Source organism: Erythranthe guttata, chromosome 8 (assembly GCF_056151865.1).
Source record: "Erythranthe guttata isolate IM_541 chromosome 8, IM_541, whole genome shotgun sequence".
Lineage (NCBI taxonomy): Eukaryota > Viridiplantae > Streptophyta > Magnoliopsida > Lamiales > Phrymaceae > Erythranthe > Erythranthe guttata.
Window position 1 is genome coordinate 7,449,719 of NC_142540.1, and position 25,608 is coordinate 7,475,326.

Sequence of the window (25,608 nt, forward strand, 5' to 3'; positions counted from 1 at the left end):
ATTAAAAAATACAACAGAGGTATATATAAAAAATAATAATAAAATAAACATTTATAATTTTTTATTAAAAAATCTGATAATATGATATATGCAGGTCTAAATGCTAAAAGCAGTTGACTATAATGCTGAATGCAGTTATTAAAAATATTGAATGCAGTTGGGCAAAAATTGAATATAAGGGTACAATAGTACTTTTGCCTCTCTAAGGATTATCTCAAAGGAAAAATTTTAGGGGTAGACCTATCCCTATATATTTTCTATATTAAGAGTATATATCAAATAGACCCTTATTTTAATCTTTTATAAACCTTTAGACTAGGTGTCAAAGAATTTATTGTCACGATCGTTTTATGAATAAGTAATGGTTGATATCCATCATTTGTAAAGTGCCCATTTGTTAGTGATATTTATATATATTTATATATATATATATATATATCTATATATATATATATATGTATATATATATATATATGTATATATATATATATATGTATATATATATATATATGTATATATATGTTACTCAATATGTTTAAATTTGATCTATTCAAACTTATCCATCAAAGTAAATACGTTGGTTAAAAACTTAATTCCAGATCGATTTCCAATCATCTTCTTTAAAATGGAATTTAAAAATCATTTTGAGAACTTCATTCATCGAGACAACGTTCATATTAGTACCAGAACCACCAGCAGCAGCTCCGGTGATCATGTTTCGATGCTCCGTCGAATCGAATCTTTTCAAGTTCTTGATCAAAATGGCGTCCCGAGATTCACCGACACCACCGACAACAAGCTCCGCTGGCTCCGCTCACAAATCATCGGCGGCGACGCGGAATTCGACACCCCGTTTGGGAGGCGCCACCTCACTTACGCCGACCACACCGCCTCCGGCCGATCACTCCGGTGCATCGAGAACTACATCGCAACCAACGTGCTCCCCTTCTACGGTAACAGCCACACCAGCGACAGCTACGTGGGGTACCAGACGACGAAGATGGTGCAGGAGGCGGCGGAGTACGTGAAGAAATGCCTCGGCGGCGGCGGAGAAGACGCTATAATATTCTGCGGGTCGGGTTCCACGGCGGCGATCAAGCGCCTCCAGGAAGTGATGGGTATAGCCGTGCCGTCGATTTTAAGAGAGAGAATAGTTTCGAAATGCTTGACCGACGAGGAGAAGTGGGTTGTCTTTGTGGGGCCGTACGAGCACCACTCCAATATTCTGACGTGGCAGCAGAGCCTGGCGGCGGATGTGGTTGAGATCGGCCTCGACCACCGCGGACGCGTCGACGTCGGAGCTTTGGAGAAGGAGCTGGGTCTCTACAAATCGAAGAACCGGCCGATGATCGGTTCATTCTCGGCATGCAGCAACGTCACCGGAATATGTACGGACACACGCGCCATTGCCAGGCTTCTTCACCGCTTCGGAGGGTTCGCCTGTTTTGATTTCGCGGCAAGGTCAACCACCCTTTTTATTTAATTTCCACGTCATTAATCATTTAACATATTTCCCTTAGATTGTGTGTACTAATTAAGTAATATTTGACTTGTTATATATAATAATAAAAAAATGTAGTGGGCCATACACGAAGATAGAGATGAGATCTGGAGAAATGGACGGCTACGATGCGATATTCTTGAGCACGCATAAGTTTGTGGGTGGTCCAGGTACACCCGGGATATTGCTCATGAGTAACGCACTTTACCGGCTGGGTTCTTCGCCGCCGTCTACTTGTGGCGGTGGAACTGTTGACTTTGTCAACGGCAAACACCAGGCATGTTTTTTTCTTATTATTTTTTATATATAAAATCCAGAAAGATAAAAAGGAAATCTGAATAGATTTAGATGGTGTTTGGCTAAGCTTATAAGATGTTAAAAGGAGCTTATAAGATGTTTTAGAGTTTATAAGCTCTTCCAATGTGTTTGGTAAATTTTTAAAAAAAGATCTTAATTTTTTTTTAAATAAGCTGTTGGAGACAAAATAAGATCTTTTTAAATAAGAGGCTCTACCCCACATTTTTATTTAAGATCTTATAATGAGTAACAATAGGAAATAAACTCATTATCCAAACACTCTAAAAATTAATCCTAAAAATAAGATGTAACAGCTTATCACTTCTAAAAACATCTTATCAGATATAAGAGCTTATCAGTTGTTTAAAATAAGTTTAGCCAAACACCCTCTTCAGATGTTAGATGCGTAGCACCGTAGCACGTACCAAACCCGTACCTAACCCAACCCCATTAATTAATAAGATGAGATCTTGATATTTAAAATAAAATCTTGATATATATATATATATATATATATATATATATATATATATATATATATATATATATATATATATATATATATATATATATATATATATATATATATATATTATAAAATAAGATGAGATCTTGATATTTAAAATTTTGTAAGTCACATAATTAGTTTTACTAAATATATTTTCCCGCCAAATATATTGCAGGACACACTATATTCGAAGAAGATAGAAGAAAGAGAAGATGCAGGAACGCCACCAATAATCCAGAAAGTAAGAGCTGCGCTGGCTTTCTGGATAAAAGAATACATTGGTTACAAAGCGATCGAGAAGCAAGAGAAAAAGTACATCGGTCGAGCATTCGAAAGACTCGCTTCGAACCCTAACATTTCCGTCTTAGGAAACACCACCGTAAAAAGACAAGCCATTTTGTCTTTCCTCGTATACTCCACTACAAATAAGATCGAATCATCGGGCCTCGATCTGTGGAGAGAAACGGGGAACACAATCGACAAGCCTCTGCACGGGCCTTTCGTTGCCAAGCTTCTAAATGACCTATTCGGTATCGAGGCCCGTGGAGGATGCGCTTGCGCTGGGCCCTATGGACACAGGTTACTCAACGTTGATGAACACCAGTCGCTCGCATTTAGGTCAATCATTGAAAAGGTCAGTGGCATATTAACTTTTTTTAAGTTTCTCTAATTTATCTCGAGAAAAATGTCTTTTACATAAATAAATTTGGACTTTATATTGTCTTTTATCATCAATTTATTATTCGTTTTATGCCCCAAAATAGTTAGAGACAGCATGACGCCTTATTTAATTATTACTATTTTATTTTTCCGACGACGACAGGGTTATGGTGGAATAAAGCCAGGGTGGACAAGAGTGAGCTTTCCATACTACATGGGAGAGGAAGAAGTAGAGTTCATTCTTGCTGCGATTGAATTCATAGCTATTTACGGGCAGAGGTTCTTGATTTTATACCATTTTAGCTGGAAAACCGGTGCGTGGACTTTCAAGAAAAATAATCCACTCAACGACGACATTATTAATGGATCTTCGTCGCCTTTAGACAACAATATGGTCAAGGCATTAAACATGGAAAAAAATAAGGAAAATAGTGATGGTGAACAGGAAACGAAGAAGGAAGAAGATATGTTATGCAGATACACAAACTATTTGGAAACTGCAAAGCGCATTGCCAGCCTTCTTCCTAAATTCCCACCGCAGAAACGAATACCTCAAGAAATTGACGCGGATCTTGTGCCCTTCAAAATTTAGGTTATGTATATATATATATATATATATATATATATATATATATATATATATATATATATATATATATATATATATATATATATATATATATATATATATATATATATGATTTAGTTGCCTCATGCATACATATATAGATAAGGAGATGTATTTAATAAGTAACTAACGTGCGTGCAATGTGCATGCATGGTTAGGGAGATCTATTTATTTACTCTCGATCATGAGAGATGTGATTTTTATTTATAATTTTTTTTGAATTATCGAATGTTATGGAATATAAGATTATATTTATCATCTGGGAAGCACACTTAGCTTTGAGGTAATTAAGGTTATATTTTGTAGAAAAAAAACCATCTTATTGCAAAATTATATTCATCCTCAAATATTAATACTCTTGTCAACAATTCTGAGTAAAATACAAAGATTTATTTTATCGAAGATTCACTCCGACAAAATTGTAAACAAAAGTAGTGCATTCGACATCATGAACCACTATTCTTCTAACTGTTGTTGGAAAAACTGATAAACCATGTTTTTCAATTAATCATAACAACGATTACAACTTAATATGAATTTAGTTTATATTAAACTAGTATTAATTATCTAATTAAATAAATAATTAATTTAATATCTTTAACAATTCTTACCGATGACCATTTAGTAGTGATTCGTCCGAATATATTGGTGGACCTTCTAGATCCGAATATGCTTATGGATCTTCTAGATTCTGCAAATAAGAACACAGAAGAAGAGAACCGGGCTGATGCCGGAGTTAGCACTCCGACGGCCAAGTCAGTATATCTTTAACTTAAGAGATTTTGAAGAATACATTATATATTTTCTGACTTTGCTTTTTTTTAAGAAATCATTCTTAGTTGAATTAATTTCTTACTATTTATAGGAGAGGCTTCTGAGAACGGACTCCAAATACGGATTCCACTTCTATTTTAGTTGTCACCTCCAAAAATATTCCAGACTTCCAAATGACTTATTAAATTAAAATACCTGTCTTCTCAGTGAACAGTGTTATGAACAGTGTTGTGAGCTGCTTATTCCCTAGACTGCATATTCTCTGAACTCCTTTGACATTTGAGGAGGGGGCTATTAAATGCAGGATGATTATGTCGGATACTGCATAGATCATATCTTGCAGCTCTCGTATCTGTCCTCTCGCTACTGAGAGGGACCCCTCGCACCCACGGTCGGCTCTCGATTAGGCTTCCTAGCTAGGCCCAGAACATTGATTTATCAAATCATCTAGTCTGTATATTCTCTGTGGTTCCTGACATTTGAGTAGACACGCATTAAATATAAGTCGGCGATGTTGCTTCCCTTTTCAGACAATATTCCTTCCCATCCTTTCATTCTGGCGACCGCGAACTTCCCCTTCTCTCGTCATGGAGTGGACTCTCGCAAGCCTCCCATTATTGGGCCATCATTAGGCCTTCTTTTAATGGGCCGAAATAATTATTTTTTACCGAATCAACTAGCCCCCTACTCGCGAGGACCGAGCTGAAGTCCTTCGCGAGTAAATTTTATGGTATTTGGCATCGAGAACTCTGGAAAACTACAAATATATATATTTTTATTATTATTTATCTAATCAGTTAATGATAATAATAATATGTCTATTATTATTATTTTTTTTTTTTGTGTCGATTGCGCTTCCCAAAGTCGCGACTCTTCGTTCAATGAGAGCCGTCTTTTCGCCTTAAAGGCGACGTATGGACAGCCCTAGGTAAATGTGCAGCCGTCTCTTCATGTCGCCGCTTTCCCCCTATAAATAACGCTCCTCTCCCTTGTGCTTCCATTTTTCTTTCTGCCATTTCTTCCTTTCTCCGGCGTCTGCTCTTTCCTCCTCCGGCGATTATTCCGGCCTTCCTTTTTCCCTCAGGTACACCTACTCCTTTTTGTTGTTTTGTATTACTCCCTTCCTCAAATATCTATGGCTTCCTCTTCTTCTTCATCCGGGGAGGTCCCTCCACCGTCTTCCACGGTTGGCCTTTCACGTGCCGCCGTGGACCCTCCTCCGCCCTCCACGGTTGGCCCCTCACGCGCCGCCGTGTGGAAGAGAAAAAAGAAGGTGCTTTCCAAAATGCGTGGTAAATCATCCTCTCGCAGGGCAAGGGAGGCAGACGAATCTGTTCCTCCCCTGTCCCAAGGTCGCGGGATCATACGCGAACCTAAATCGAGAGAGCCTACTGTACATATTCCCTCCGTCCCTCTTAAATCCATCCTCACTGCCGATGACATAGCCGACGTTCTCGTTCGGCAAGGTCTGGATGTGTCTTATGACATAGCCCTTCCGGATCCTAACCAAGACTCCCTACATCCTCCTCTCGGTTTTAGCACTTGGTACCTAGATCAATTTCTTGCGGGCTTATCCCTTCCCATTCATCCTTTCTTTTTTGCGGTGGCAAGTAAATACAAAGTCCCCCTTAACCAATTTCTCCCCAATTCTATTAAATTTATGTCCGCCTTTTTTATGGTTTGTCTCGAAGCAAGCCTCAACCCGACCGGTGATCTTTTTCATTCAGCCTTTGTTATAAACCACTCCCCTTCGGGTTTTTTCCATTTAACTTCTCGCCCGCGGTTGGGACTTTTCAGCGGGTTGTCCAACAAAGTTCAAAATTGGCCCCAAAGATTTTTCTTTGTGCGCCCCCCCTTCCCAGAGGTTTTTCCTACTTCCTTTTTTTTAGATTCTCCGACACCCGTGGCGGTGTCGGAAGGCTGCAAACCGTTCCTTGCTCATTTGGCAGCTCGCGCCCCTCCCGAGCGATGGGATGTCGAGAAATTGATCGCTACTCCCCCTCTTTTTACTCGCTCGGGACTTTGGGCAATGTCCTGCCCTGACTCTCGCTCGCTCGGTACTTTTTTCCCCTTCATATTTATTTAGTTAACTCATCATTCATTTATATAACATTGTTCTTTGTCTAGGCGAGATGATGCGAGAAGCAATGAAAGCGGCTCTTGCCAAACAACGCGCACAGTCCTCCTCTCGCCAAATTTCTGAATCCACCAGCCATGCTCCCTCAGCCCGCCAACCTTCCCCGGACCGGGCCGTGACTAGCGCAGCTCCGGGAGCTTATTCTGTTCCTCCGCGAGCCGCCACATGGGAACCAGTTATCGAGTTCGGCAGCAAGAATACTGCCCAAGGTACGCCTGATCTCTCGATTTCTGCTGAGAGAACTCCAGGTGTGAGGGGCCCAAAGTCCCTGTGTATGCCTGAGAATGAAGAAACTTCTCTCGCCTCCAAACGCTCTCGCGTCCGAGAAGGTGGTTTCCTGTCGTCCTACCATCCTGATATTCCTATGGAGGACCTACTACTGCATTTTGACCAGCTGAGGTGTGTTGAGGATGCTCAGGCTCTCGAGCGGCTGTCTCCCGAGCAGAAACATGCTCGCGTACTGTTTCACGCTTCTCTGGTAAAATGGTAGTCCCTATGTTTTATTGCCTCAACCTAATTTGTTTTGCTGCTTACTTAGACCTTTCTATTTTAATTAAAAATATTTATTATTTGCCAGATGATCGTGCTTTTAGCTCATGGCTTCGGTACCGACGAGTCATCTCGCCAAGCTGAAGTAGATCGCCTCAAAAGGGAGGTAAACGAGAGGTCAGTGGAGGTGGTCCAACTGCGAGATTATGCTCGCCAGCTGAAGCAAGCTAAGGAGACCTCGGATGAGAAGGTTCAAATGGAGGCCGATAAATATCGGGAGATGAAGTCAATCCTTGAGAGTAAGGTTAGGAGATTGGAGGCGGAGAAAGAACAGACGATGGTCGTGGCTCGCGAGACCACGAAGAATATGGAGATAGAGTGCATACGAGCCGTGGCGCATGAGAGGGCGAAAGGGCTGTACGAAACACTCTGCTCGCCCAGCGGGCAACACTTTTTAAGCAAGTATCGCGAGGCGCTAATCAACAACTATCCCCTATCGATGCACTTTGCCTCCAAAGCTGCTTCCATAGGGGTTGGTTAATTCGAACGTGGGGTTCGTTTGTATGCGGAAAGGAACGGCTATCCCGACCCCACTGAAGTCATAGGTCACTTGCTCGACCAGTTGGGTGATGAGATTCCCGGATGGGAAGGCAATCCTGAAGAACCACTCGACCATGATTGGTGGTCCCGGGTTTTAGAAGAGATGCTTGCTTCCTTGAACCGTTATGCATCTCACGCTCCCTCTACGGTGGCTTTAATGGATTCGGGTCATCCTTTCGTCACAGATCATCCCTCTGCCTCAGCACCTGCTCTCGCAAGCTCTGGTCCAAACGAGCCCCCAATTGCTACGGATGCTGCTCCTGATTTTTAAAAACATGTCTTTTTATTTGTAATTTCACTATCTTCCGATATTCAAAAACTCTTGTTTAACTTTTGTTTTTCTTTCGTTTTTATTTCTATTGCTGTTGTTTTCTTTCGGATAGTTTATTTGAAACTATGTTTTGTGCGAGATCCTTGCGTTTTTATTTTTCATTGTATTTCATCTTTTATCGAGAGTTTTTGAACTCGCGTTTATTTGTCCAGTATCCATGATCCTTGACTTCTATCAAGGATCATTTTGAGGCTCTCGTAGCCTTAATGATCCTGGAATTCCTCCCATGATGTTTCTGAGCATGTGCTCTCGTAACCTTTATGATTCTTGAATTCTATCAAGGATCTTTCTGAGCACGTGCTCTCGTCGCTTTAATGATCCTTGAATTCTACCAAGGATCTTTCTGAGCATATGCTCTCGCAGCCTTTCTGATCCTTGAATTCTACCAAGGTTCTTTCAGATCATATGCTCTCGCAGCCTTTATGATCCTTGAATTTTGCCAAGGATCTTTCTGAGCATGTGCTCTTGCAACCTTAATGATCCTTGAATTCTATCAAGGATTTTTCTGAGGCCAGCTGTGCTTTTCATACAAGTATATCAAAAAAGGAGGGCCTTTCATATCGTGTTGTTACGAGGAAAATTGTTCGTCTCTTTTATGCGAGACGAACTACAATATGAGCCCTATATCTACAAAAAATATAAGTTTCCTAACAAAAAAAACGGGACCTTCTACCGTATCCCTTGTTTCATACATAATATTTTTTTAAATGACAAATATTCCATGCCCGCGCGACCTGCTTTCCTGACATATCGCACAGCCTATATGCTCCTCCCGCGAGAACTTTTTCCACCTTATATGGTCCTTCCCATTTCTCCATTAACTTACCCACCTGCTTTAGGGCATCCGCCTGTTTGAGGACCAAGTCCCCCACCTGAAATGCTCTTGCTTTTACCCTTTTATCGTATGCAGCCTTGATCCTCGCTTTACTTGTCTCCATTCTGCGCATAGCATCCTCCTGTTTTTCCAATATTAAATCCAAGTTTTCTCGTAAGCGTTGATTATTAGCCACTTGTTGGAAGTTCATAATTCTGCTTGATGGCATTCCTACTTCGACAGGGGTCACTGCTTCAGATCCATATACTAGTGAGAAAGGGCTATCTCCCGTTGATTCCTTCCGCGTTGTTCGGTATGCCCACAGGACCGCATGCAACTCCTCCACCCAATTTCCCTTCGCTTTTTCTAATCGTTTTTTTATCCCCTCGAGTAATATACGGTTAATTACTTCGACCTGGCCATTCGCCTGCGGGTGTGCCACCGCTGCAAATCGTTGCGCTATCCCCAAACCTCACACCATTCACGTATCTTCTTAGAATTGAACTGTGTGCCGTTGTCCGAGATGAGGTTTTTTGGTAACCCATACCGACAACAAATATTCTGCCATAGGAACTTCATAATTTCGGTATCCGTGATTTTAGCGACCGCGACGGCCTCGACCCACTTGCTAAAGTAGTCTACTGCAACTACAAAGAATTTTCTTTGACCACTAGCGAGCGGTAAAGGCCCCACAATATCAATCCCCCATTGTGCGAATGGGTGCGGAGATGTGATGATCGTCATGTCCTCTCCCGGAACATGGATTAACGGCCCATGTCTCTGACACTTGTTGCATTTCTGGACAAACTGCATTGCGTCCTTTCTCATAGTTGGCCAAAAGTATCCGCTCCTCAGAACCCGTGTTATTAAGGCTCTTCCCCCTGCATGATCGCCGCAGCATCCTTCATGGATCTCTCGCAACACATACTGACCCTCTCGCATGTCAAGGCACCGTAGATGCGGTCTTGTATATCCTCTCTTATATAGGATATTCCCGTCAAGACAAAAATGCTTTGCTCGCTGGTTCAGTCTCGTTATCTCTTGCGAACTCCCTTGACTTTTACCACTCAGATGATTTTTTATTTCTGTTCGCCAATCCGGCACCCCCGTCATTCCCAAGATTTCATGTCCCACCTTCAACGAGGGCTCTCCTATGATTATCTGAATCCTTCGCGACTCGCACCCCATATCCATACTTCCTATTTTGGCCAGAAAATCTGTTCTCGCATTTTCTTCTCTCGGGATTTGCTTCAAATCTACCCCTTCAAATTCCTCCATAAGGGCTCGCGCCATCTCGCAGTAACTATTCATTCGGCTGTCCTTGGTTTCGAACTCTCCTTTTATCTGCTGAACTATCAACTGTGAGTCCGAAAAGATAGTCACTCTTCTTGCACTTGCTATCGCTGCCAATTTCATACCATGTATCACAGCCTCGTACTCTGCCTCGTTATTGGAAGCTCGAAATGGTAATTTGATCGCATATTCTGCTTCATCGGTCTCGCCTGCTTTGTGTAACACCACTCCTGCCCCGCTTCCCATTGAATTAGAAGCGCCATCCACAAATAACCTCCATTCTACCACCTCAGTTGCCCTTGTAGTTTCCTGCAAGAAATCCGCTAAAGCTTGGCCCTTGATTGCTAAACGCGGTTCATATTCTATGTCGAATTGTCCTAACTCGACTGCCCATTTCACCATCCTTCCCGAAACATCAATCCTTCCCAGCACCGTCTTCATTGGGTGGTTAGTCCGGACTACTATGGTATGCGACAGGAAATATGGCCGCAACTTTCTCGCTGTAGTTACTAGTGCCAACCCGATTTTCTCGATCTCGGTGCACCGCTCCTCCGCCCCTCGCAACAACCTACTCGCATAATATACTGGATTCTGTTATCCCTCCTCCTCCCGAATGAGGACCGAACTTACTGAATATTCGCCTACGGAGAGATATACGTACAACTTCTCTCCCGCTTTGGGCTTGGTTAACAACGGCAGCTGAGCGAGAAGCCTTTTCAGCTGGGCGAAAGCGACCTCCGATTCCTCTGTCCATCTGAACTCGGCACCTTTTCTCAGTATCTTGAAGAAAGGGTAACTCGCCTCACCAGATCTGGATATAAATCTGCTTAAAGCTGTGATCCTTCCTGCCAGTGTCTGAACCTCCTTAATGCTCCTGGGTGCTTTCATGTTGATGACCGCCTGAACCTTCTCTGGATTCACCTCTACCCCCCTTTCGGTGACCATGTAACCGAGGAACTTGCCCGTTCGGACCCCGAAAGCACATTTATTTGGGTTGAGCTTCATTCCATATTGTCGTAAGGTATGGAAAGTTTCTTCCAGATCTTCTAAGTGCGTTTTTGCTTCTTTGCTCTTTACCAGCATATCATCCACATATATCTCCATGTTTCTTCCCAGCTGTGTTCGGAACATTCGGTCCATCAACCGTTGATAAGTTGCGCCCGCATTCTTCAGGCTGAAGGGCATCACCGTATAACAGTATGTGCCTGTTGATGTGATAAAGCTTACTTTGGCCTGATCCTCTCGATCCAGAGGTATCTGGTGGTACCCTTGGGATGCGTCCATCATACTCAGCATTTCACATCCTGCTGTTGAGTCTACGAGTTGGTCGATTCGGGGGAGGGGGTAATAATCCTTAGGGCATGCCTTATTGAGATCTCGAAAGTCAATACACATTCTCCACTTATTCACTCCATTCTTTACCAGTACTGCGTTGGACAACCAGGTGGGAAATCGTATCTCCCGAATTTGACCTGCCATCAACAACTTTTGTACTTCCTCATGGATTATTCTATCTTTTTCAGCTCCAAAATGCCTTCTTTTCTGTTTGACTGGTTTGGTCCCCGTTTTGACATTCAACTTGTGAATAGCTAAGCGACTGTCAATTCCCCCCAAATCCTTTGACGAGAATGCGAACACATCCAGATTGTTGCGCAAGAACTCTATTAATTGTTCTGCCATTGTGGGATCCATCTCTCTCCCGATTCTAGTTGTGCGACTAGCGTCCTTCTCGCAAAGCTGCACAATCATCAACTCCTCCATGGGTCGCACGTGACTGTCCTCCTTCTCGGGGTCGATTTTGGGACGAGGCTCATCCTTTTCCATCATGTCAGCTCGCCCGCTATGAATGGTATCTATCCTCCCAGTTCGTCTTAACGCATCGTAATAACACCTTCTCGCGGTCTCTTGATCTCCTCGCACCTCTCCGATCTGATCTCCCATGGGAAACTTTAACTTCATATGGTAAGTGGATACCACGGCTCGAAATAAGTTCATGGACGGTCGGCCAAGTATCATGTTGTATGTGGAAGGGACATCCAACACTAGGAAATTTATCGACCTAGTAGCTCGCACAAGCTCCATACCCAATGATATGGGCAGGCAGACCTCTCCTAGGGCCTGAACCGTCTCGCCCGAGAATCCCATTAAGTTGGTCTCCACATACTTCAGCTCAAAATTCATATTCATTTGCTTAAAACAACTATAGAAAATGACGTCCGCAGAACTCCCCGTGTCAACTAGTATCCGCGCAATATCGAAATTGGCCACCATGGCTGTGATCACTAAAGCATCGGTGTGTGGCTGTTGTATCCCCTCTTCGTCTACCCGCCCAAACATGATAGGAGGGACTTGCGACACCCTTTGCACCTCTGCGAGCTGTGACTCCATCTCATATAATACTTGTAAGTTCGCTCGACTTGCCAGGTCGGCAGCTTCGACTTCTCCGAAAAGCTCTTCAGTTTCCCTTAATTGTCTCAGATGGGCCCTCCGAGCCCTATTTGAATCACCTCCCGAAGGTCCTCCATGTATCATGTGGATAAACCCTCCTGCTGAGGGTTGGTCCTTCCTCTCGCCGGTCTTATCTCGAACATTCTCCGGTCTGTTAGCAACAGGCCGAGTATGCGGGGCCAATGTGCTCGCTGGAGACTGTCCGGGTTTGACAAATTCGGGCAAATTTTTTGCCCGAATCAGCCTCTCTATCTCGTCTCTAAGATGCTGACATTCGTTCGTAGTATGTCCATAATCATTATGAAAACGACAAAAACTACCCGCGACCGGATTCTTCTTGGGAACCTCGGAATAGGTGCGAGACCATTTCAACTTGGGATGGTTCTCGATGGCCATCAAGATCTCAACAGGAGGCGCAACTAATGAGACATAATTCTCGAATAGAGGGCCCACTCTTCTTTCCGCCAATCCTTCCTTTTTGGCCGGAGGGATAGGTCTTTGCACTTTCTCTTCTCGCCTTTCCTTTCTTTTGTCCATTCCTTTGTCTATGGCCTTGCCCTGCTCGGCTTCCTCAGCATTCATATACCGTTCCGCCTTTCTTAATAAATCGTTAAATGAAAGAGGCGGCTTTTTGGATATAGAGGTGAAGAAATCTCCAAGCCGTAATCCTTGGGCTAAGGCATTGATCAGGATCTCCTCTAAAGTTATTGGCACTTCCAAAGTGGCTGTTATGAAACGCTTAATGAAACTTCGTAGATGTTCTCCTTCTCGCTGCTTGACCGCGAAGAGGGTCAAAGTACTCCTCTTCTGTTTTTTGGAGCTCGCAAAATGATCGAGGAAAACAGAGGCGAGTTGATCAAAACTACCTATTGAGGCGGGCCGAAGCTGACTGAACCATGCTTGAGCGGGTCCCGCCAAAGTAGTAGTGAACACCCTGCATTTTACTCCTTCCGAAAAACGATGTAGGTCTGACGTGTTGTTAAATCTGCATAGATGCTCGCTAGGATCCGTGGTCCCCAGATATTCGTACGTGACTAGTCGGAATGAACCGGGAAGTTCATCATTCAATATTTGTGCAGTAAACGGGCTCCTTTTGGTCTGGGCATGCTCTCGCGACTCCTCCAGAGCGAGCGCTGCGTTCAGTGACTCTCGCTCCAGAGCAGGCTCCTCTTCGGACCTGTCCGTGTATTTCAAACGTCTTTTCGTGGGCGCAACCCCTCTCGCTCTCTTCTTTCACTCAGCGACCCACTTTGAACTACTGCTGTAAGGAGAGCCTAGAGTGACTCCATGGTTATAGTTACCGTAGGTCCGGCAGCTGCAGGATCCGGAGTGTGCAAAGCCTCTACCTGACGAGCAGATGTGCTTCCTGGGTAAAGTCCTTGTAAATCAGGACAAGGTGCTGGACTAATTTCGGATTCTGTCGGATTAGGCTGACCAGTCCTTTCGATTGGGGTATCCATTTTCAGATTTGTTTTGGTCTTGGAAGAAGGAGAAAATGATTTTGGAAGGAAGAAAAGGATGCTTTTGAAAGGGTTTTTGGCTATTTATATTTAATAAGTTCCCACAGACGGCGCCATTTGATTCGTCCGAATATATTGGTGGACCTTCTAGATCCGAATATGCTTATGGATCTTCTAGATTCTGCAAATAAGAACACAGAAGAAGAGAACCGGGCTGATGCCGGAGTTAGCACTCCGACGGCCAAGTCAGTATATCTTTAACTTAAGAGATTTTGAAGAATAAATTATATATTTTCTGACTTTGCTTTTTTTTAAGAGATCATCCTTAGTTGAATTAATTTCTTACTATTTATAGGAGAGGCTTCTGAGAACGGACTCCAAATACGGATTCCACTTCTATTTTAGTTGTCACCTCCAAAAATATTCCAGACTTCCAAATGACTTATTAAATTAAAATTACATGTCTTCTCAGTGAACAGTGTTATGAACAGTGTTGTGAGCTGCTTATTCCCTAGACTGCATATTCTCTGAACTCCTTTGACATTTGAGGAGGGGGCTATTAAATGCAGGATATAGATCATATCTTGCAGCTCTCGTATCTGTCCTCTCGCTACTGAGAGGGACCCCTCGCACCCACGGTCGGCTCTCGATTAGGCTTCATAGCTAGGCCCAGAACATTGATTTATCAAATCATCTAGTCTGTATATTCTCTGTGGTTCCTGACATTTGAGTAGACACGCGTTAAATATAAGTCGGCGATGTTGCTTCCCTTTTCAGACAATATTCCTTCATATCCTTTCATTTTGGCGACCGCGAACTTCCCCTTCTCTCGTCATGGAGTGGACTCTCGCAAGCCTCCCATTATTGGGCCATCATTAGGCCTTCTTTTAATGGGCCGAAATAATTATTTTTACTGAATCAAGTAGCTAGAAGAATTATTTAAGCAATTCAAGTTATTTAAGGAGACTGATTCGATAAAACAAATCTTATCAACAAAAAAAAAAAAAAAAAAAATCGATAATGTTTAGTAAGATATTCTTAACCGCTCCCCCTTATCTTGCTTAGTCAAACAAGATAATTTGCATGTTTCAATACTCATTTGATTATACTATGTTTTCTCACTTTGACTATATATATATCACTTCAGGAAAACACAAAGCATATATAATATAAGTTATTATAAGCACTCTGATATGCCTACTTGGGCCAACCCAATCGGCCTACAATTTTTTATCTAATGGGCCACGAATCCAATATTTAAGACCACTATCACCGAGGCCCAATCACCTTCAAGTAAGGTTTGGGCCCGACAATCTCAACTAAGCTATAAATAAAGGTATGAACTCAATCCTTAAGGTACGCCCGATTATCCAAATAATACTAGGGGTCATATTCTCCCAACTATTTCCACTATCCGCACGTCTGACTAGAGCGTCGGAGGGGTTTCCGCCGGATCAACCCCCGGCCTAGTTCACGTGTTCTTTGTTCGCAGGTATCTCAGGGCCATCTAGCACGTGAGCAGTGACCCACTTTGCTTTCTCAGCTCCCTCAATTCAACTATCTAAGGTGATCTATTTTTAGCATCATCATTTTGGCGCCGTCTGTGGGAAGGCAGACATAATCACGTAGCGCGCATGATGGCCTTGAGACATTTGCTCAGGGGGAGTGTGACTGCTAACGACCTCCCATCTTGTGGAGGCTCTGGCTTGCAACTTCCTCCTCCTCGTGCTCGGGATTCACCACGAGACCTGCTTCGGAGGTCCCACTAGATCCTCAACAGGATTCACTTCTTCCCGCCCCTCAATCGGTTCAGACAACCGATGAGGCCCTTCAACGCTCGCCAAGGGTTATCGACTCCCTGGGGGCCTACCTCTACCCCCAAAAAATAGTTTGTTTGCCAAGGGTTATCGACTCCCTGGGAGTCATCCCAAGGGTACGTGATCGCCTCATCCTAAGTTGGGGGTTATCCCACCCCAAGGTTGGGCATCTCACCCCAAGGGTACGTGATCGCCTTTTCCTAAGTTGGGGGTTATCCCACCCCAAGGTTGGGCATCTCACCCCAAGGGTACGTGATCGCCTCTTCCTAAGTTGGGGGTTATCCCAATCCAAGGTTGGGCATCTCATCCCAAGGGTACGTGATCGCCTCATCCTAAGTTGAAGGTTACCCACCTCAAGGTTGGGCATCTCATCCCAAGGGTACGTGTTCGTCTCATCCTAAGTTGGGGGTTATCCTACCACAGATTGGGCATCTCATCCCAATGGTTGAACATCACCCTTACTACGGGTTCACATCCCACATTTCCATCCGGATTTACATCACTTTCGGATCCCTCTGATTCTTCACTATCACTCCTAAAATCTACAAATTGGGATCTAAGACGTCTTCTACTAGTACCAACATCATCAATAATATTGGTAATTCCATTATTCGTTGTCAAATTATGATCCGGAGAAAAAACAAGTTGACCCTCCGCAAAAACGGACGAAAAAGGGCCAATAACGCGCCCCGACGCGCAAATCAGCCCCACCCCACCCACCCACGCGGGGTACCCACCCCACCCACCCGCGCGTCGCGCGGGGTACCCCCCTCACCCACCGCGCGTCGCGCGGGGTACCTACCCCCCCACCCGCCTCCCCTACCTCTCCCCTCTCTCTCTCTCTTCTCCTACCCACCCCCCACCCCTCCCCCCACGTGCCACCCCTCTCTCTCTCCTCTCACCACCCCATGTGGCAGCACCTACCCCCTCTCTCTCTCTCCTCTCACCACCCCCTATGTGGGCCACCTACCCTACCCCTCATTTTTCTCTCTCATCATTAATCACCATCTCAGCACCTCTCTCCTCATTAATTATATATGCCATCACACTCTCTCTCTACGCATTAAATGCACATACAAAGCGCGCGACCCCATGCGCGCGTTCTCCAATGCGCGCGCGTGCACGTGCTTCTTAGCGCGCCGCCTTCTACTTTGGAGAGCGCGCAACACTCGCTATTCTCTACCCACTTGCGCGCGGATTTCACCTCGTTTCACCAAATCGCGCGAGAATTTCAACGCGCTCCACCAAATTGTGCGAGCTCTCCAACGCATCTCACCATATCGCGCACGCTATCACACGGATAAATAAATAATTATTATTTCTCCACACCACCCAAGCAATTAGCGGTACACCACAACACCGATCTACTCTCGACACGATTCGGTACCATTCTCGACTTATCTCCCACATCGAATCGAAAGTGGGGGGCTTGCGAGACAACTCCCACGAGGAGCCAACTAGCTCGATCCTACAACCCCTTGCGAGGCAACTCCCACGAAGAGCCAACTCCCTCGGCACTACAACCCGCAGCGAGACTACTCCCACGAGGAGCCAACTCGCTCGACACTACAAATCCAACCTTAGAAACACTTAGAGATATTATGAGAAACTATATAGCCTGGCCAGCTTGATTACTCAAATTTCTCTACTTGTTTTCGACAGGTCGTTTATTAAAACGTGGCCACGGTCCAAACATACGTACGACCCACGAGGTCTAACATGGGGCACGATCCCCATTACAAAAAAAATCTTGAGAGCCTGATCCACTCTTCAAGTACATCACGCACAAGGCTATATGTAAACACATATAAGCAACGCGTCAAACCATTGACAACGTCAATACATAAACAACTCCCACGAGGAGATAACAACGCCGACGACTCAATTAATTTACATCGCGACATTTTGGTCACGCTACGCGCCAACGCGCCTTCACTCCCTTCCGACACACGCTCCAACGCATTTTCGCACACCATTATGCCTTACGCCAATGAGCGACTACTACAATTTTTACTCTCGACACGATCTGTCACCCATTTCGACATGGCCCCCACATCGACTCGAGAGTGGGGGGCTTAATGATATGCCTACTTGGGCCAACCCAATGGGCCTACAATTTCTTTATCTAATGGGCCACGAATCCAATATTTAAGACCACTATCACCGAGGCCCAATCACCTTCAAGTAAGGTTTGGGTCCGACAATCTCAACTAAGCTATAAATAAAGGTATGAACTCAATCCTTAAGGTACGCCCGATTATCCAAATAATGCTAGGGGTCATATTCTCCCAACTATTTCCACTATCCGCACGTCTGAGTTGAGCGTCGGAGGGGTTTCCGCCGGATCAACCCCCGGCCTAGTTCACGTGTTCTTTGTTCGCAGGTATCTCAGGGCCATCTAGCACGTGAGCAGTGACCCACTTTGCTTTCTCAGCTCCCTCAATTCAACTATCTAAGGTGATCTATTTTTAGCATCATCACACTCTTAATTAAATATATATATCAGGTCAGAAAATGATGACGGGTCTTGTCTGTTAATTAATATAAGCACTCTATATTTTTTGTCCATATAATAGTGTAGATGTAAATCTTATAGTTACTCTAATATACTATGAATTGATTTAGGAAGAAGAATCGTGAGATAATTCATTTAGTATTGTAACTATTATATCAGTACATAGTTGATAGGTCACGCTAATAAGTAGAATGGTGGCCAAGTCTGTAATTGAATAAAAAGTTATTCGAATCACAAATAGTTATAAGTCCATGACTAGTTTACACCTGAACCATTGAGGGTCAAACTTCTAATAGTGATGATTCCTTAAAGCATCTCTGACCGGTCTCACCATTTTTTCACCAAATCCCATTTATGGTGGTGAAAAAATGGGTTCATCTCCCACCAGTAGCACACCATTTTACTTTTCCACCATTTTTGGTGGAAAAATGGTGTTTTTTGTCTCCAATCGGTTTCACCAAAATTTAGACCAAATATTAAAATGATAATATTTCACCATTTCACCACTTATAGGAAATGGGATTTGGATTGGTCTCCCATGGCATTTTACCATAAATGCCCCAAACCTATAAATCTAATGTTAATCGTAATTTTATAATATTTTATTTCCTAAATATTAATTATAGATCCAATGCTAAGTAATAAATTTTCTTAACTATATAATTTAAAAATAATATTATCAATTTTAAAAAACTGTCTAAACATGAAATAACATGGACACAAATTATTTTAAATATAATAAACTCATACATAAACAATAATCTCATAAATTATTGCATAAATCATATATTAAGTACGGCATGGGAATTTAAATAAGCAGTTCATGATGATTTAAATTTCTATAATTTGTGTTATTGTGTATCATGTTTTGTTATCATGTTATGTTGTTTTTTATTTTATGAGCTATGTATTTTAATTTAAATGTCTCATCATGTATTTCACCAATTAAAGTGTGTTTCGTTAATTATTCTATTGTTGCTTATTATATTTTATTAATAACAATTAGCGTATTAGTTAAGTAAAGAAATGAACTAAGAAACATTGGTACCAACAAAATATACAAATTAATAAAAAAAATAAGCATATTTAATATTATTAGAATTAATGTTTTGTTAATAATAACAAATGTATTTATATTTTAAAAACTAATTTAATAATTAATATACAAATGTATTTACGATAAATATGCTAATAAGTTGGTAATCGGGTGCAATTAGTTAAAATCGTCATTTTATATGGTACTTAATAAAATGGTGTTAATTACGCCAAATCCTATTTTCACCTCTATATTTGGTAGGAAAAATAGGATTTTGTGGAAAAAAATAGGATAATGGTGGACCGGTGAGAGATGAAAAATCCTTCACCAAAAAAATTGGTGGAGAAATAGGATTTGCGTATTTGGTGATATGGGGGGTTGACCATGGTGGGAGGCTAAACCAAATCTCTATAATTTAAGGTGTAATGGTGATATAGGAATTTTGGGTAGGAGGCTAAAAACACCTAAATTAGATGAAAAAATGGCGTTATGGTGTCGGTCGGAGCTGCCCTTAGTATGTTGAGCTAAGGACAAAGTTGTTGTTCTTGGCAGTTTTGGAGGTTAATGTGATTAACTCCAAAGTTCGTAATAATGGATTACGAATTGAAACGATAACAAGAAGTTTCCATTTAGTTGGAGACGACTTTCAAATTTGGAATTTTTTTCCAATTTAGAAGGTGCCCGAAGATGGAAGTTTTTAATTAAGAAATCGGAAAATACAACATGATACCTACAACGACGAGGATTTTACGTTTGTCACGAATATATAATTATTATATTTTTCGGAGTTACCATTTGAGAGATACGAGGCTTATGAGAAATAGTAATCATATATATAATTATATTTAAGTCCTTATAGGATAAGGATTACGCAGTAAATATAATTATCTCCTAGGGTTAGGAGACCACTATATATATTATTTCTTCTAAACTTTTGAAAGAAAGCGTGATTTTTTGTCAAATCATTTTTCACTGACCAAGGGCAATCTAGGTGAAAACCGATTCCGACGAGAGAGAAAACGAAATGGCGCTCTCGCAAGGACTTCGGTGAGACCACATGAAATGGTGGACAAAAACAACACGTAAGTGAATTGATTCTAATTTACTTTCTTAAATTCGTTTTTGTGCGAGCATGCTAATTGTTTAAATTTAAATTACCGAACATAGAATACGATTTTGCATGTTCCCTACTTTATGCTTGATAGGTTACGTTGTCGATAGATGCATGTTAATAATTCTTTGAACTTACTCCAACATTGTATCCCTCACCACAACCATATTTGTTGTTTGTTTGGCTACGCTAGAACATGCATCAAATTCCAATCCTCTCCAAGATTTTTGTGTTGCCGTTAAATAAGCCGTTACCGCTGGTAATTAATTTCAACATCTAATTAATTATATTTGTACACTATTTACATTATATTAATAAGCATCAAATAATATATTTGACATCTTTTTTTGCATGTGTATAGTTTTTTGTAAATGGGAAGGTCTACAAGAACCCTGACAAGGTTGTGCCCGAAGATTTCCTATTCCGGGGCTAAACCCTGGAAATACTTTAAATTTAGTTGGATCAAGACTCGCTCCTGTTAATGTTAATCAAATTCCAGGGCTCAACACTTTGGGCATTTATGCTGTTTGTTTAGACTATGCACCAAATGGTTTGAACCCACCCCAGACACCCACATGCCTCCGAGATTCCAGTTGTGTTGTAAGACACTCTTTATATTGTCTTTGTCACTTCAAATCCAGCTAATTAAACCCGCCTTAAGAAATAATCTATTCGCTAGGCATTTGTACCTTCTACGCATTTTCGTCTTCGTAGACGATTTAATTCATTTCCAATTAATGTTGGAAAGACCAATGTTGTGGCATCAGCTGGTCTGAGTAGCCAAAATCCTGGAGTCATTATTATTACAGACGTAATATCTGGTTCGGATCCACCAATTAAAGGAGTTCCAAGTTGAGAAGTATGTGATTGAGTATCTCCAAGCACAGTTCTGGTGGAACATCGATTATCTATTACAACGATAATTATCAAATTCTCGTTGTTAATCAGTCATTTTGTCTTAAAAGCATAATTAGCATCAATACGTTCTTCATATATATATATATATATATATATATATATATATATATATATATATATATATATATATATATATATATATATATATATATATATATATATATATATATATATATATATATATCCAATGAAATACAACAAAATCACGTAAAATTCGATGCATGCATGAATTTACCTTGTAATTAAAACAATGACTAAAATGCACCTAAAGTAGGCACAAACGTATGTATAATTGCTAAAATTTAGCTTCCTCATATGCATGTGAGCGTGCTTTTGTACAACTACAAGAAAGTATATGTATGAAGATATGCAACTAATAACCATTCAAAAGTTAGTTACAATCTGCATTTCTTCATTCAGCAAGTTAGTTACACTTTGTATTTACATTTATTATGTATTGTATTTAGAATTCAAGCTCAGCAATTTTATCACACTTTCATCTTCATCATCCAACTTTCTAATTTTTCTCTCAATTTTAGTAGAAAAAGTTGGCCTCAATTGGTACCCATTTCGACTCGAGAACTTCCAACCCACAATATTACATTATGGTGGAAGAAATAGGATAGAGAACATTGGAAAATGAGAACAAGAAGAAAAATAACTGTTAAACTATGGTTCTAATCCACTGTTAATGACATTTAATCCACTTGGGATTATGCATGTGATTTGCACATGCTCTTGGTTACGTGAATTGCACATGTAGTTGGTAGGTGAAGCTGATTCTTGGAGAGAAAGAAAGAGCTCCTATAGGCTCACATAAGAGGAAAGGCACATGGGATCATGTGCCTCGGTTTTCTATATATATCATCAAGTCCGCAGTGCTGAGGATTAGCGTGAGTAACACTAGAGAGAGAGAGAGAGAGAGAGAGAGAGAGAGAGAGAGAGAGAGAGAGAGAGAGAGAGAGAGAGAGAGAGAGAGAGAGAGAGAGAGAGAGAGAGAGAGAGAGAGAGAGAGAGAGAGAGAGAGAGAGAGAGAGAGAGAGAGAGAGAGAGAGAGAGAGAGAGAGAGAGAGCGAGAGAGAGAGAGAGAGAGAGAGAGAGAGAGAGAGAGAGAGAGAGAGAGAGAGAGAGAGAGAGAGAGAGAGAGAGAGAGAGAGAGAGAGAGAGAGAGAGAGAGAGAGAGAGAGAGAGAGAGAGAGAGAGAGAGAGAGAGAGAGAGAGAGAGAGAGAGAGAGAGAGAGAGAGAGAGAGAGAGAGAGAGAGAGAGAGAGAGAGAGAGAGAGAGAGAGAGAGAGAGAGAGCAATACACTACGAAACATGAGAGTAAGAGAGAGAGTGAAACCACTACGGGTTTGGGTTAGGGTTAGGGTTTCAGCTAGATCTGAGATGGTTTTTGAGCTCATGATCTGATCTTAGTGTTGTGCATGTGTAATTGTGTAATCTCTTGATATAGTGGATTGGAGTGTGCTGCTCCCGGGTATGTAGAACTCACACCGAGTTCGAACCTCGTAAATTTGCTTGTGTTCATCTTTCTTTCTTCTTTGATTACTTTGTATGTGTGTGTGTCTTCTATGTGCATGAGTGTGTGTTGATATCATAACTGCAAATCACTCATTAAAACACCTCAGATTCATAACAAGTGGTGCGGTGAGCGTGGATCGGTTGAAGGTGATAGGTTAATTCAAATTGTGCAACAGAAAACACAGATCTACACCTTCATCACAGCTACAAATTCAAATCTGGAGAAGATCAGTTCCTCTAAGTTTGAATTCGAAAAATTCAGTGGTGAAAATTGACTTCACACTCTGGAGAATAAAGATGAAGACATTAATGGTCCATCAAGTTACTTCTATATCTTTAGATCCTAAATCCTTAGCTGCTATTGAAGATCAAAAGTCTATTCCAGAGATATTATCAAAAGCTCATAGTGCTCTCTGATTCTGAGCCTTGGGGATGAAGTATTGAGGGAATTTTCAGAGAAAACTACTGCCCTTGCCATTTGGGAGAAATTGGAGTCAATCTATATGAAGAAATCTCTGGCAAATAGATTGTATCTGAAGAAAAAGCTGTACACACTTCACATGGAAGAAGGCACTAAAATCAGAAAGCACCTGGATGAGTATAACAAAATAATGCTTGATCTGCATGCAGTAGGTGTTAAAATTGAAGTAGAGGATCAAGTTATTATCCTCCTTAGTTCATTACCAAAGACATATGAGCATATTGTGGATACAATGCTATATGGGAAGGAAACACTCACTATGATAGAGGTCAAGTCAGTGCTAAACTCCAAGGAGCTACAGAAGAAGCAAGGAATGAGCTCAAACGTAAATGGTGATGGACTCACAGTGAGAGGAAGAACAGAGAAGAAGGAAAAAAAGGAAAGACAGAGGAAAATCTAGATCTAAATCTAGACAACCAAACAAAGATACCAGAAGATGCTACAAGTGTAAAAACGAAGGTCACATTAGAAGATTATGTCGAGAAAGAACTCAGAAGAAAGTGGATTCTAATTACAGTGATAAAGGAGATGCGTCTGTAGCATCTGATGGTTATGAATCAGCTGATGTATTGACTGCAACCTATGTTGAAGAGGCAGATGTTTTAGTCACATCATACCGAAATTCATGTGGAGAATGGGCACTTGATTCTGGATGCTCATTTCATATGACTCCAAACAAGGAATGGTTTCAAGACCTCAAGGAATCAGAGAAGTGAATGGTACTTCTTGGAGACAACAAAGCCTGCAAGATCTTAGGAATTGGAGCTGTAAACTTGCAATTATCCCTTGGTCAGAAGAACTTGGTAAATGGAATGAGGTATGTTCCTGCCTTGAAGAGAAACCTAATATCTATTGGTATGTTAGATGAAGCTGGCTATAAAATGAGAGCTAAGAATGGAGTGATGAAAATCCGAAAATGATCCATGATAGTGATGAAGGGGATATTGAGAAATGGCATTTACTTCCTAGATGGCTCTATAGCAGCTAATACAGCAGATGTTGTAGTGTTGGATGATACTAGTTTATGGCATAGGAGGCTTGCTCACATGAGTGAGAGAGGAATGCAAAAGCTAGTGAGGTAGAAGCTACTTGATGGAAGCAAGATTAAAGAGCTAAAGTTTTGTAAAAACTGTGTTCTGGGAAAAGCAAAAATGGTGAAGTTCAGTCAAGCTGTTCACACAACTCAACACAATCTTGAATACATTCAGTCTGACTTGTGGGTGCCCTCAAGGACTGAGACCATGGGAGGTTGCAGATATTTCATGTCAGTTATTGATGACAAATCCAAAAAGGTTTGGATTTATTAAGACAAAGGATGAGGCATTCTCAGTTTTTAAAGCATGGAAACAAAAGGTAGAAACCTGGTCTGAAAATCAAACATTTTTAGAACTGATAATGGCTTGGAGTTTGTGTCTGAAATGTTCAATAAATTCTGTGAGGAAGCTGGTATTACCAGACACAGAACTGTAAGGATTATTCCTCAACAGAATGGTCTAGCAGAGAGAATGAATAGGACTATACTTGACAAGGTGCATGCTATTGAGTTCAGGTTGTTCTAAAAAAATTTGGGGTGAGGCAGTCACAACAGCTTGCATTCTTATAAATAGAAGTCATTCATCTGCTTTGAAATTTAAAACTCCTCAAGAGATTTGGACCAGTCAACCTCCAACATTTGATCATTTGAGAGTGTTTGGATGTGCATCTTATGCTCATATCAGGAAGGATAAACTGGAAGCTAAAGCACTTAAGTGCATTTTTTTGGGCTATCCAGATGGAGTGAAAGGCTATAAACTATGATGCACAGAAAAAGGGAATCAAAAGTGCATAATTATTAGAGATGTCACTTTCAATGAATATCAAATGCCCTTGTTACTGGAGTCTTCATCTTCTGATAATTTTGATCCAAGGAGAGATCAAATTGAGGTGGAGTTTGCTGATCCTGCCCCAATGCCAGAAAAGAAACCCTTAAAAGATGAATCTCTACCTATTGAAGAGACATTGGAAGAATCAACTGAAGTTGACAATCTTCAAAATTATCAGTTGGCAAGGGATAGAGTTAGAAGAGAAAAGAAAGTGCCTAACATGTTGGGATTTGCAGATATCATTGCATATGCTCTTGCATTTGCAAATGAGGCAAACAAGAGTGAACCTATTAGCTACAATGAAGCTACTGAATGTACTGAGAATAGGCACTGGTTGAAGGCTATGGAAGAGGATATGTTATCTCTCAAGAAGAATAACACTTGGACATTGGTGAAAAAGCCAATGA

At 41.5% G+C, this 25,608-nt stretch overlaps 2 protein-coding genes across 2 annotated transcripts; one reads left to right on the forward strand and one right to left on the reverse strand.

Annotated features, from left to right (window-relative positions):
• The first annotated feature begins 543 nt into the window (after positions 1–543).
• Positions 544–3,573, forward strand: LOC105973140 (uncharacterized). The gene is made up of 4 exons (XM_012998160.2): positions 544–1,461; positions 1,580–1,778; positions 2,482–2,940; positions 3,130–3,573. The coding sequence occupies exons 1-4, from the start codon at positions 626–628 to the stop codon at positions 3,556–3,558; spliced, it is 1,923 nt and encodes a 640-aa protein (XP_012853614.2). The 5' UTR covers positions 544–625; the 3' UTR covers positions 3,559–3,573.
• Positions 3,574–10,626: 7,053 nt separating this feature from the next.
• On the reverse strand, positions 10,627–13,940 carry LOC148768433 (uncharacterized). The gene is made up of 2 exons (XM_088821205.1): positions 13,765–13,940; positions 10,627–13,657 (listed from the first exon to the last, which is right to left on the reverse strand). The coding sequence occupies exons 1-2, from the start codon at positions 13,938–13,940 to the stop codon at positions 10,627–10,629; spliced, it is 3,207 nt and encodes a 1,068-aa protein (XP_088677331.1).
• Positions 13,941–25,608: the final 11,668 nt, after the last annotated feature.

Excerpts from the sequence above, each read along its gene's own strand:
- LOC105973140 (XM_012998160.2), top strand. The coding sequence starts at position 626 with ATGGAATTTAAAAATCATTTTGAGAACTTCATTCATCGAGACAACGTT. Across the intron at positions 1,462-1,579 it reads TGTTTTGATTTCGCGGCAAG|TGGGCCATACACGAAGATAG; the intron begins GTCAACCACCCT and ends AAAAAAATGTAG. Across the intron at positions 1,779-2,481 it reads TTGTCAACGGCAAACACCAG|GACACACTATATTCGAAGAA; the intron begins GCATGTTTTTTT and ends AATATATTGCAG.
- LOC148768433 (XM_088821205.1), bottom strand. The coding sequence starts at position 13,940 with ATGGATACCCCAATCGAAAGGACTGGTCAGCCTAATCCGACAGAATCC. Across the intron at positions 13,658-13,764 it reads ACGGTAACTATAACCATGGA|GTCCGAAGAGGAGCCTGCTC; the intron begins GTCACTCTAGGC and ends ATACACGGACAG.